This window comes from Hemicordylus capensis, chromosome 2 (assembly GCF_027244095.1).
Source record: "Hemicordylus capensis ecotype Gifberg chromosome 2, rHemCap1.1.pri, whole genome shotgun sequence".
In the NCBI taxonomy this organism is placed as follows: Eukaryota; Metazoa; Chordata; class Lepidosauria; order Squamata; family Cordylidae; genus Hemicordylus; species Hemicordylus capensis.
In genome coordinates, this window is record NC_069658.1 from 279,998,717 (window position 1) to 280,012,583 (window position 13,867).

General features: G+C 42.0%; 1 protein-coding gene across 1 annotated transcript in view; it reads right to left on the reverse strand.

The window, feature by feature from the left end:
* The window catches only part of MDFIC2 (MyoD family inhibitor domain containing 2), a 117,027-nt gene that overhangs the window by 56,710 nt on the left and 46,450 nt on the right, over positions 1 to 13,867 (reverse strand). The window contains exon 3 of the mRNA XM_053298031.1: positions 6,629 to 6,667. Coding sequence (XP_053154006.1) covers positions 6,629 to 6,667 — 39 coding nt within the window. The remainder of the gene's footprint in view (positions 1 to 6,628; positions 6,668 to 13,867) is intronic.

Genomic DNA, 13,867 nt, shown 5'->3' on the forward strand with positions numbered 1-13,867 from the left:
AGACTCTGAACGAGGCAAATAAGTGTTCATCACTAGAAGTGAGATGTTCACACTTCGCCCATGGAGTATAATACATAATCCCACTCAAGTCATGCAGAAGAGATACCTCTGCTTTTATTTCAAAATTAGGCAACACTCTACCATTATTCCTACCTGAAGAGGGATCTTGATCTTTCCTTCTTTTTGTATCTGTTCTATATTCAAAGCAAGCACTTTTTACTGTCAGTATACTGCTATTGTTCACGACTCCAAATGTATTAAAAACACAAGGGCATTTTACTATGTGTATTGTGCATGAGAAATATTGTTACATGACAAGCTCCAATTGGCAAGTGAAAAGAGGTTTTATTGAAGGAAATAGCAGTAGCAAACAGTGAACTATGTAGAATAATGGTAATTGTTCCTTTAACATTGGCAGCACACGTTCACTTAATATGACTCGTTCCTCTGTCTCTGCCTCATCAAGACCCAGAGGACCTGTTAGACAAGCAGCCAGCCACCTCTCTCTGGGATCAAGCTGTCAATGCAAACTTGCTTTCTTTCTCTTTCTTTCAGCTAAGCTATACCCCCAGAGCTCCCAAAGCTTTTTCCTGAGTGAAAGCTTTTCTATTAAAAGAAGAAGAAGAAGAAAGCAAGCTCCATTCTAAATTACATCATATGAGCACTTCTGTTCAGATTGACAGAACAAAAGAGGTGTGTTGGGAGGGGAGAGATTCCAAAAATATAGCCCGGGTTACCTCTATTTCACCGGTGATTTACTGCAGTTTATCAGAGGAGACTGGTGTTGTCTCAGACCTGCCTTACAAATGTTGCAACTGGAAGCCCAGAATAAAAGTGTAAGTCAGGAGAATAAATGTAGCATGAAAGTATTCAGCACAATCCATTTAAGGATGATTAAGTCACATGGAAATCAATGTGGCTTGCCTTCAGCTGATTTCTGTGGTATTCAGCTAATTGTGGCTATGGCTGTAATACTACATATGTTTACCCTGAGTATGTTCCATACAGTTCTGTGGGAATTAGTTTTCATGCAGATAAACTTGCATGGGATCAGATTGCACGTCCTCTTCTGTTGAGACCAATGAGATTTTTTGCTGGGCAGTATAGTGGTTTGTCTCATATTCTAATACTGGAACATTAGAACCCAATATCCCAAACTCAAGTAACAGCTACTTTTTGTTGCCACCAATCAGCCATTTTCAGGCCTAAATTGTAAATACTATATACTGGCTGACACCCTAATGAAGCATGCACATTAGGAGGGCCTGCGGAGACATGCTGCATCCCTTGACAGATAATTCAGCCTGTTTGGGCCTTTCCCTTGGTGTGGTGGCCATTTTGGAGCCCGCCATGGCTGTACAATAGGCCTCTGCATGGTCATGCCCAGGCCATGCCCAGGCCCATTGTGCAGGCACGGCGGTCTCCAAAATGGCCATCATGCCATTTTGGAGAAAGACCCAAATGGGCCGAAGAATGGCCAAACGGGGCTGTTTGGGGGAAAGGTTGGGGGAACCTCCATGGACAGACACACACAGACTGCCGGCTTGGAGAAGCCTCTCAAAGAGGTTAAGTTAAAACAATTTTTTTGTAAATGGGCCCGGGGGGGGGGGCGTGTCAGTCTGGGATCAAGCTGAACCAGGGGTCATTTGGCTCAGCCCTGAGTCTTTGAACCGAATCAGTTCAACTTTGAACTGGTTCGGTTCCGAACCTGCTCTCACATTCCTAGTCAGTCACTGACAGCTCAGATCCCATCAGTGTAAATGTGAAGTTGGGGTCCCAACCCCACCCCACCCCCAATATGCATCATGTTACACTTGCTTACATTGAACTGCATTTGCCAATTTGTTGCCCACTCACCCAGTTTGGAAAGATCCTTTTGGAGCTCCTCACAATCTTCTTTGGATTTCACTACCCTAAATACTTCAGTGTCATCTGCAAATCTGGCCACTTTGCTGTTTACGTCAACTTCTAGATCATTTAATGGGCTGGATAAGGGATTAAAAAACCCTGAGATTGAATCAAAATAAGATGGAGATACTGACTGTGAGAGGTCAGAATTTAAGATATGGTTTAGATCTGACTGTTCTGGATGGGGTTACACTTCCCCAGAAATAACAAGTACGTAGCTTGTGAGTGCTCCTGGATCCAAAACTCTCTCTGGTTTCTTAAGGCAGTTCCCAGGAGTGCTTTTTATCAGCTTTAGCTGATATGTCAGCTATGCCCATTTCTGGAGGAAAATTACCTTAAAATATATGCTGGTAACCTCCAGGCTCGACTACTATAATACACTCTATGTGGGGCTGCCTTTGCATGTAGATCAGAAACTACAGTTGGTGCAGAATGAAGCAGCCAGACTAGTCTCTGGGATAACCCGAAGAGACCATAGCTTAAAAGAAGTGCACTGGCTGCCAATATGTTTCAGAGCAAAATACAAAGTTCTGGTTATTACCTATAAAGCCCTGAATGGCTTGGGTTCAGGGTACTTAAGAGAGCGCCTTCTCTGTCATGAATCCTCGCACCTATTAAGATCATCTGGGGAGGTCTGGTTATGGCTACCACCAGCTTGTTTGGTGGCTACTTGGGACTAGGCCTTCTCTGTGGCTGCCCTGGGGTTCTGGAATACACCATGTTAAAATCAGAATTTCTCCTTCTCTGGCTATTTTTAATAAGACCCTTAAGACACAACTGTTTTCTAAGGCTTTTAATTAATTTTAGTTGATTTTATATCATAATTGTTTTAATCATTTTATCCTGTTTTTATATTGTATTTCAGCTTATGTACACTGCCTAGGGATGCACATGATAGACAGTATAGAAATATGATAAACAGACAAATAAATGTATGAATAAGTTAAAGAGCACTGGTCCTAATACAGATCCCTGGGGGACTCAACTTCCTGCTTCCTTCCATTATGAAAACTGTCCATTTATTCCTACTCTCTGTTTCCTGACCTTCAACCAGTTACCAATCCAGAATTAAACCTGTCCCTTTATCCCATAACTTCTAAATTTACTCAAGAGCCTTTGGTGAGGAACTTTGTCAAAAACATTTTGAAAGTCCAAGTATACTATGTCAACAGAACCACCTTTTCCCACATGCCTGCTGACTCTCTCAAAGAACTCCAAAAGATTAGTGAGAAAAGATTTACCTTGGCAGGAGCCATGCTGGTTCTCCTTCAGCAAGGCCTGTTCCTCTATATGTTTAACAATGTTGTCCTTAAATATGTTTTCCATCAAATTAACTGACATAGAAGGTAAGTTAACCAGCCTGTAGTTTCCTGGATCCCCCCTGGATCACTTTTTGCAAATGGGAGCTACATTAACTACTTTCCATTCTTCTGCTATAGAGCCTGACTATAGGGACAAGTTACATATTTTTGCTCAGAGACCAGCAATTTCACATTTGAGTTCTTTCAGAACTCTTGGGTTGATGCTATCTCTGGTCCTGGTGATTTGTTCATTGTTAGTTTTTCAGGACAGTTTAGAACATCCTCTCTTATCACCTCAAATTGGCTCGGCTCTTCAGCCTCCAAGCCTGAGAAGCTCAGTTCCAGAGCAGGTATATGGCCAATATCCTTCACGATGAAGACAGATGCAAAGACATCATTTAGCTTCTCAGCAATCTCTTTACCCTTCTTAATAATCCCTTTCACGCCCTCATCATCTAAAGGTCCAGCTGCCTCCCTGTCATGTTTTCTGCTTTTAATATATTTAAAGAAGTTTTTATTATTCCCCTTGACACTTCTAGCTGTATGCTACTCAAACTCTCTTTTTGCATCCCTTATTGTCCCCTTGCATTTCTTTTGCCAGAGTTTATGTTCCTTTCTGTTATCTTCATTTGGACTTCCATTTTCTAAAGGAAGTCTTCTTCCCTTGTATAGCTTCCCTGGTTCTACCTATTAGCCATGCTGGTATCCTCTTGAACAGGGTGGTACCTTTTCTTCTTCTTGGTATACATTCCACCTGAGCTTCTACTATTATTGTGGCTTTAAATACATTCCATGCTTTCTGGAGTGTTTTGACCCTCCTGACCAGGAGCGTATGGAAGCCACTGGAGGCCCCGGTTCATCTCACCACCAGTCTGATGTCAGATGCAGGGTGTGTGGCTGCGGCACAAGCCACAGCCCCCAAGCACAGCAGCCTGGGTTCCTTGAACCTGTTCACGCAATGCTGGCTCCATCCCTGCTCCTGACTTTCCCTTTCAGTTTCATTTTTACCAGTCTCCTAGTTTTTGAGAAGTTTCCTCTTCTGAAGACCAATGCCTCTGTGTTGGACTTCCTAGGCAATGCTCAACTCACATATAAGCTGAATTGGATCACACTATGGTGACTGTTCCCCAATGGTTCTACAACTCTAACATCTTGCATCAGATCCTGGGCACCACTCAGGATTAAGTTCCAGGTTGCCTTCTCTCTGGTTGATTCTATGACCAACTGTACTAAGGCACAGTCATTTAGCATGTCTAGAAATTTTGCTTCTCTGTCAATATCTGCATGTGAATTTGCCTAGTCAACTCCCTGTCCTTTCTGGAAAGTTTATATCTAGGAATAACAGTGGTTCTCACCATTCCAGCAGGTTTCTATTAAGCGCACTATATCTATGTTTTCATTAGCCACCAAGGACTCCAGCTCACCCATCTTGGCTCAGAGGCTTATACATTGAGACTCTTACCTGGCATTGGTGTGTGCTATCTCCCTTACCATTATTTGAGCTTTTTGACCAGTTGCCATGTACTTCCATCTATTATATTCCTGGTTCTACTCAGTTCCCTTCTGGTTTCTCAAAAATGTTTGCATTCTCACACCATATGGGATTTTGCTTGCCAAATGAGATACCACCCAGTTCCTGTCAGCAATCCCCCAGGCATCATTTTAAAAGCTACTTTGATACTTTTTTTAAGTGCCAGCACTCCAGTTCCATCTTGGTTGAAGTGCAGCCCATCCCTTTTGTACAGGCTTCACTTGCCCCAAATGTATCCTAGTGTCTAACGATTCTAACCCCTCTTCTCAGCACCATAATCTCATCCATGCATTGAGACCTCTCAGCTCTACCTGTCTCGCTTGCTCTGTGTTGAACAGGTAGCACTTCAGATATTGCTACCCTGGGGGGCTCTGGACTTCAATATACTACCTAGCAGCCTAAATTTGGCTTCTGGGACCTCCTGACTGCATTTCCCAACCTTGCTGGTGCCGATGTACACCATGATAGCTGACTCTTCCCCAGCTCTGCCTAACAGCCTATCTAGACACTGTGTGATGTCCGCAACCTTCGCACCAACCAGGCACTTCACTGTGCAGTCTACATGTGGGTACAAACCCCTCTCTCTATGCCCCTAACAATCTAATCACCCACTACTAGGAGGCCCCCAACCCCCGGAGCAGTATCCTCTGTGCAAGATGATATGGGTGCATCATCCAAGGAAGGGGTCCTAGTTTTCAATTGTGTGAACTGCCTTACTGTTTTGACCTATACAGCCCTAAATGCTATGGGGCAGGGGAATGTGAAGGACTATTTTGCTTCTATATAGACTAGCCTGATTATTTAACTTATGAGGAGGTGGATCACTACCAGGAAGAAGGCGAGGGATAAGGCTACCTCAGTGGTACTTTGTGGATCTCCTTCCACACATCCATTGATCTGAGGCTGTATTTAAACTAACAGTTCTCCTGTTAGAACTTTAGGAATTAAAGCTAGGGAAGCGAAGAAACAAAAATTGTTCTAAAACTGGTCCCCCAGTTCATCCTTTTCATCATTGCTACCAGTTTCACAATGATGACACTCCTTGCAGTAGTGCAATGATTTAGTCATCATAAAGTGATACTGTCACATCCAGGGACCTCTGGGGGAAATGGCAGCTTCCAGCTGCCTAGAGGAGTGCTTACACTGATAAAGTCTCAATGGTTTGCCACCATTTCACTTCCTGTCCTCCAATCAACCAACTGGTCCCCCAGTTTCACAGTCTGTGAATGGGATGGTGAAATGAGGGGAGGCAGTTGAGCTCAGCACTATGGTTGGTGGCTCTTTGCTTGGCTTTCAGGCATCAGGTAAAAACTGTTTTGTTTACCCATGCATTTAGTGCTGTCTAAACTGAAAACTGACATTGATTGAATCTGCTGCTGTCTTCATCATCTGGTGGTTTGTGAGTGTTTTATTCTGTTTCAGTATTGATTGCTTGTTTTGTGATATTTTAAATATGTTGTGAGCTTCCTTAAGAGCTATGGTTCGAAGGTAGCATGTAAACATTTTAAAGAAATAAATACATGCATTCTCTCAATAGGATCCAGTCTGAAGCAAGTGAACAACACATGATCCCATTGCAAATTTGCAACATTTCATGAAATGTATTTCCCCTGCTAACTGGGCAAAGAGGTGATGTTTAGTGGGGTGGCTCTATTATATTTAGTAGGTGGAGAACAACTGACCCTGTCCACCACAGCACAGTGTGTCTCCACCTTGTGTTTCTTTTTAGAATTTGAGCACTTTGAGGGCAGGGAAACATCTTCTTTTTCGTTCCAAACTACTTTGAGAATATTTTCATTGAAAAGCAGTGCAGCAGCAACAACAACAACAACAACAACAACATATCATTATATAGTCAGACAGAGTATGCTGTAAAAACTGCTCTTACTTGAGTCTCCAAGAGGCTGTAAGATAGGGTTGGTAAATCCTAGGTGAAAAGATCAAGACCAAGAAGAGAAAAAAGAAATATTAAATGTATTTTAAAAGGAATCAAAGCAAAAACCCTACATGTTGATGCATGTGAGTCTAATAATTATCCTAACACCTGGAAAACAGGGATATCAAGCAAAAGAAAGAGTCAAAAGCAGAGAATACAAGCAGCCAACAAACTCAGTTCGCTTCACTGGAAAAAGTTGCACAGAACTTTCAGAGAGTTTAGAGCTCTTGTCAAGGATTTCTAATATCTCTAATATTTTTCATTTCTTTTCCCTCCTCCCTTAGCTTTACCATCTGATTGATTTATTCTTGCCAACAGACATCAACGTCTTTCTTTAAAACATTCAAAATGCCAAATACAGTAAAACTTAAGAGCCCTTTCTCACGATCATCAGTGAGAAAGGGCTCCCATCTGCAGGGGAGGAAGCTTTAAAATGCTTACCTCCCTGGCAGATCACTGAGGGCTCCTTCCAGTTGTAGCCAGGCAATTGCTGGCTACTGCCAGCAGCGTGGAGGATTGGGGCTGCGATTTGTCTTTCCAGCCCCTGGAACTCCTATAATGCCCCATATGAGAGCTGTGCAACACTAACACATGAGCACTAAGCCAGGTTTAAGAGTGTCCTCACGCCCCAACCTGGGCTAAGCAGCAGCCCCCTAAGTGGGTTTGCTGCTGTGCTGCCACTGGGAGCCACACAGCTCCTGGCAGTTCACACATGCCAGCAAAACCAGGCTGGGCTCCCTTAGTTGGGTTTTGCCTGTCTATGTGAACAGACCCTTATCATGCCCATTATTAACTTATCATGCTAAGTTATTTCTGTTTTAACCATGGGAGGAAAATATATCGATTGAACCTGGGCTGTTTGGCAAACTTTAAATCCCCCTCGAGTCTTGATGTATCCAAATGACTACCAAATGTATAGGACATCATGACTTAATCACTGCTTTCGGCTGCACATTTATTGGCACCTCTTACTTGGGACGTTGATACAGGCATTTGCAATTTAATGTTGTCTGGTAGGTGGCTGTGGAAAGGTGAATGATGGGGAAATAGGCAGGTGACCTCTACAGCTACGATATATTACAACCACTACTATAGTGGAGATCCTATGCGCTCCCATCAACGACAGTAAGAGACACTCCCTCAGTGATGCCCCCACATAAGCCTTTCAATCAACACATATCAATGACAGAATGACCCTGTGATGTCACCATATCCAGAACAGAGACAGTTGCAGCACCCTCTACAGTCAACATCACTCAGGTGGAGAGAGCAGCAACCTAGCAACGGGCGTGCTCCAAAGCTCCTTGATGAGACAGGGTTGAGTCCTATATTAGCCCAACCACAGACAACTGCAAACAGCCACCCTTTTGACAGGAAGTCTACACAGGGAAGGAAGAACTGATTTTCCTATTTGCTTGGGCAAAGGGCTCTCATTTTGAACCCATTGCCCTTTCACTTGGGTTCCTATCAGCAAAGTTCTCATCAGTATGCTTTAAGTTTTCTAAACATTAGGCCGTAGCCCCATCTCACATGCACTAATATCTAAGCTGTGTGTTCACTGCTGATGTGCCATGGTTCACTGTAGGGTGACTGGAGTCTGTTCTCCATCATGGTCATGAAGGTGGAACAGATGCAGTTATTTCGGACTCCCCATTGAGTTCAATGATATATTTTTAAATATGTACACCACCTGTTTTTCAGGCATAATGTTATGCTATCAAGGACGGGACTGAGGTCTGATGGAGCTTAGAGTAAGCCATGCTCCGTCATCCACCACACTTGTGACATCCTCTGCAAAGCAGTCAGAACAAGGGGACTTAGTTGGTATCCTATTTTTTGTCCAGCTGGTGTAAGCTGAGTGCAAGATGGCACTGACAGTGTAATTGCCAGATGCACTTTGATTATGGCTTGAATAGCAAGAAATAAGTAGAATGTTCATTAAAAAGTGCATCTCATGGGATGTACAGGACTCTAATATCAGTTTTCAAAGAGGAGAAAAGGTAGAAGAATAATTGTGACAAGAGTTTTCAACATGTTTTTCATTATCCTTTGAGCTGGAAACTTGCGTTTTCAGATTGCATTGCTGAGGAATCCTTTTTATCTATCCCTTGCCTCCTAATCTTATATTGGGGTGGTTTTCTATATGTCTATTGTCTTTTATAGAGGGAGAGAATCTCTGGTTCATGTGAATATCTTGTTAAAGTCTGTTGAGGATTAAGGGGTGTGACAGTTTTCATGCCTTGTCTCTTTACTAGGGATTTTATGCCAGGTTTTTGTGGGAGGCCTTTGAAATGTCTTTCATGTAGCAATCACTACCCCCTTTCCTTTGTTGTTCTGAAATATTGAGGGTTGTACCTCTGCCCTCCCTGCATCTGTTCCTATTTAGAGAAGATACTTTTTGGTCCAATTGAAAGAGTTTCCACACAAATAACTGATATGTACTTGAATAATACTCTCTCTCTCTCTCTCTCTCTCTCTCTCTCTCTCTCTCTCTCTCTCTCTCTCTCTCTCTCTCTCTCTCTCCTGGCATGCACACACAAACTCACACACAATTTATTTCTGTTTGGAGAAAAGTGAGTTCTGCAAAAGATTTTGCTGGACTATGGAAAATGATGTGAAATTTGGATTTCCACAAATTAGTACTGAACATGTGAGATGCTACATTGTTTTCATCTCTGATTTTTGAAGAGTCCAATGCCAAGTATTCAGACACTCACTATATCCATAACAGTCCTGAACAGTGTTAGAACTACTCATTGCACTTGACATGGGCTGCTGCCCAAAATGGCAGGCCTTTCACTAAGTGAAGATTCTTCTTAGATGACTAGGGAATCTTCATAAACATTCATCCACACCAATAAATGTGGACAGAGCAAGACTGCAAACTGTCTGCATTAATGTATCAATATAAGCCCCCATGTGTGAACTAAGATTCAGAAGTGAATAATGAAAATAGATTTAGATTGCTCAGGGGAGGGGCACACAGAAAGATTACCTGGCCTTGGTGTCCCAGACAGTAAGGTGCCCAGACCCTGCTTCTAGATTCCCTTGTTCAGGGTGCAGATCTCACCCCCCGCTAAGCATTTGAGGAGTTCCCCTTTTATTTTACTGAACTCCCCCTGTCAAACCTAATAACCTATAAGTCTGTTCCCATGATCACTAGAAAGTGGGCTAAGGGAGCCTAGCCCGCTTTCTAGTGATCGTCGGAACCACTGGGCTCGTGGGCAAGCCTGGCGGTTCCACAATGGCTAGCTCACTTAATTCCCCCTCCCCTTAAACAAGTGCTCCATTAACCTTGTTTTTTTAATCATGTGCTGCCATGGTAACACACGAGTAGACCCCCAACCGGGAGGCAACAATAAGCCTCTTGGCCTCGGGGGTCCCCCCAGAATGCCCCGCACACTTGCTCGGGGCATCCTGGGACTTCCGGGCGGCAGGCGGCCCCCGATCCCCGCAGCCTCACCAGCTCCATGATGGAGCTGGTAGTCTTGTAGGCGGCTAATCTGATCACCCAGGGTTTCACAACTCATTGTCTGCGTAGAGAGCAGGCTAAGCCTGATCTCCGCACTGAACCCTCCCAGGCTCTACACACCGCTCGTGTGTAGAGCCTCTATATCTTCAAAACATATTTTCCTCTCCCATCCCCCCTCCCCCCCAAAAGTTAGGAGTCACCTTTCGTGCTTTCCTTCTGTTTGCACCCCTGCCCTGGTTTGATAAATCCCAGAGCTGTAATAAAATGCAAAATAAAGTGATACCTTGGATATCTTGGATACTAACCATCTCTGTTAGTGTATAGGTTTTTGAATTATAAAGCACACTTTTGTGAGAACAGAAAAGCAGTTAATTGGTTACACGGGAATGTTTGGGAAATATTCAAGGTAACTTCTTTGCCATTTAATATTGCTTATTCTTTGTAACCAAGTAGCAACAACTAGACTTCTGTTTCTTAAGGTAGAGGATACATATTTTTTATTCTTTAATCTGAAGAAATTGTGATGGTTGAATATAATATAGTTCATGATTCTCACCCATCTCCCACTACATCCACATCCAAGGATCAGGTTAGATGATTTATATTTAATAGGAATCTTATGAGACCATCAAAAGGGGCATTTATTTGCGACTGAAATATCAATTAAGATAATATGCAAAGTAATATAGTAATCAAATAAACCTGATGGATAACATAAACTCCCCCCCCTCAAAGCTGCACAAGCATGCTAACAAATCTATTTGATCAATATATGGAATTTAAAAAAAGAAAAGACAAGATTGACTGATGAATAAAATGAAACTGACACAAATAGGCTGACAGCCAGTTTCAAGTCTCTTTAGGGCAAATGCAATTAACTTAGAATAATAGACTCAAATTTGATGGTTAGAAATGCATTTTTATTAACAATCACAGCCTGAATCATTATGCGAGCTTATGAATAAAATTGTACTTATATTTAGCATATATGTGCATGTGTGTATACATATATCAAAGTATATATTAAGAAAAGGGGAGACCATTGTTTTTAAGCACCAGAGTAAAAAGACGCGTGGGTTTTAAATAAAACTCACATACAAGCATATCTGCAAATATACCAAGTATATAAGTATGCTGAGATAAGACATACAGCAAAGATCACCACCTCCCCCACCCAGCAAGTCCCCAAACTCCTGGGCCTTTTGGGATATAGATCTGCAATCAGGGATTTTTACCAATTTCATTTTGAAGACGAGAAGTCATTACTAGAAAACTATGCTCATTCTCTTTAGTTTAATAGCTTTTAAAAATGATTCATTTAAGGAGAAAAAGATTAACACTTTATTTACCGGGCATTGTATTTCTGCCAGCAATGCAGTCACAAAGTTATTTGTAATCCATATTTAACAAATCATTTCCTTAAAACAAATGAGTAACATCAGAGTGTTCCTGGGTTGTGTTTAAGGCAACTGATTTGTCTCCCAGATCAAGTCAAGTTAGTCCTTATCCTTAAAGCCCTAAATTGTCTGTCCACAGAGATCAACTCAGGAGGCCCTTTTGTGCTTCCTGTCTCCATCTGAGGCACAGTGGATGGGGACACATGAAAGGGTATTCTCCACCTCGTTTATGAAACTTTCTGCCCCAGGAGATGTGCTAGCCCTCTCTTTGATGCTAGTCTGCCATCTTTTAAAGACATCCATATTGAGTCAGGCCTTTCACTTGACCATTTCTGGCTAACCTCTATACACAATCTGATTTGTTTGGTCACTCACCTCTGCTTCTAAATGTTTGGCTCTTTATTGTCTTAAAAAATATCTTGGTTGATTAATTGATTACCCGTTTAGTAATTCTCAGCATAATATATGATATTAGAAAACATATACCACTTAAAGAAATGAATAATTTGTGTTATTAATAATAGTAAAAATCCAGTTGTTATAAGCTTTGTGTGGCATTCTGGTCTGTAAACCCCCTGGTCTAAAGCCACATCACACTACCAAAGAGAGGTCATTGTAGCAGAGAGAGAGAGAGAGAGCGCTACAAGATGAGAGAACTTGAAAAATTGATTAAAAGGTAACTAAGGTTGCTGGGATACATAGTAGCCAAAATGAAGCTACATGTAAAAATATTTTCCTGGCAAAGAGTCAGAATGGTGGCAGTGAGGAATGGATCAGGTGATCTCAGCCATCCTTAAATTTTATTTATTTATTTATTTAACGTATTTCTATACCACCCCAAACACAAGTTCTCTGGGTGGTTTACAAAACAATTTTAAAAAGCAATAAAAAGATTAACACGTTTCAACAATTAAAATTTAAAAAGTTAAAACTATTAAAACACAATTAAAACATATCTTATTAAAGGCCTGGGTGAACAAATGCGTCTTGACTGCCCTTTAAAAAGTTGTATGAGATGTGGAGGCTCTTATTTCAGCAGGAAGTGTGTTCCAAAGCCTCGGGGCAGCAATGGAGAAGGCCCGTCCCTGAGTAGCCAACAGACAAGCCGGTGGCAACCGCAGACGAACCTCTCCAGAAGATCTCAATGGGTGGTGTCGTTCATAATAAAGAAGCCGTTCTCTTAAATACCCAGGGCCCAAGCTGTTTAGGGCTTTATAGGTTATAACCAAAACCTTGTACTTTGCCCGGAAACTGATCAGCAGCCAGTGTAGATCTTTTAAGATAGGAGTGATGTGGTCTCTCCGAGATGACCCAGAGACCAACCTGGCTGCCGCATTCTGGACCAACTGCAGTTTCCGGACTACATACAAAGGCAGCCCCACATAGAGCGCATTGCAGTAGTCAAGTCTGGAGGTGACCAGCAGATGTACTACTGTTCTGAGGTCATTTATCTATGAAACAATGTGTAAGAAAATAGGACCAACTGGACACTACACATGGAAAATTATTACATTTGAGCAGCAACAATAGTGGCAGCAGGAACAGTTGTTGGACTGGGAGAGGAATGGATTCTGAGGAACATATGGCCCAGCCAGGCCCCCCCACCTTTGGTGCCAACACCTTTCATGGGAGCAGAGCCTGGCACCATATGATTCCAGGGCTCTCAGTGGAAGCTGCTACCTGGCAACTGGCAACAAGGGAAAACCAACTTAGGGAATTCATCCACTCAGCCCCACTTCCTTGCCCCAGAGGTCCATTTGAAATGTATTTTAACAACTTGTTGAGCTTTTTCTGACTGGAAAACCACTCTGGGCACAATCATGGAAAAGTAGTATAGTGGGGGTGGGGGAGAGCGAGAGCATTCAAAAGGCATTAAAACAGATAATCACTTCAGTGTCGTGTTTATTGAAAAAGTTACATCCCTCCCATCTTCATTAATAATGAACACCGCACAGCTAACACAATCAATTATTTTTAAACTGCTTAGAATTAAACTGCTGGATGTTTGAATCGAAAGGTTTTTAATAGGTCTGCAAGCTTTATATATAATTTGCCAACCAAAGCATTCATTTATTAATTAACAGGGCAAATTCTAATCAGCATTGTGAATCTGAAAAACTTTTTAAAAGCCATTTGGGCTATTCTTTGGGGGCGGGATTTGATGTTTTATGTTTTTACTGGATATTTTAATGTTGTGTTGTGAGCTACGCAGAGAACAATTTGTTATGGGGCGGTTAACAAATAAAGTTGTTTTTAATTGTTTAGTAGTTGTATGCATGTATGTATGTATGTATGTATGTATTGTTGTGGTGGTTGTATTCT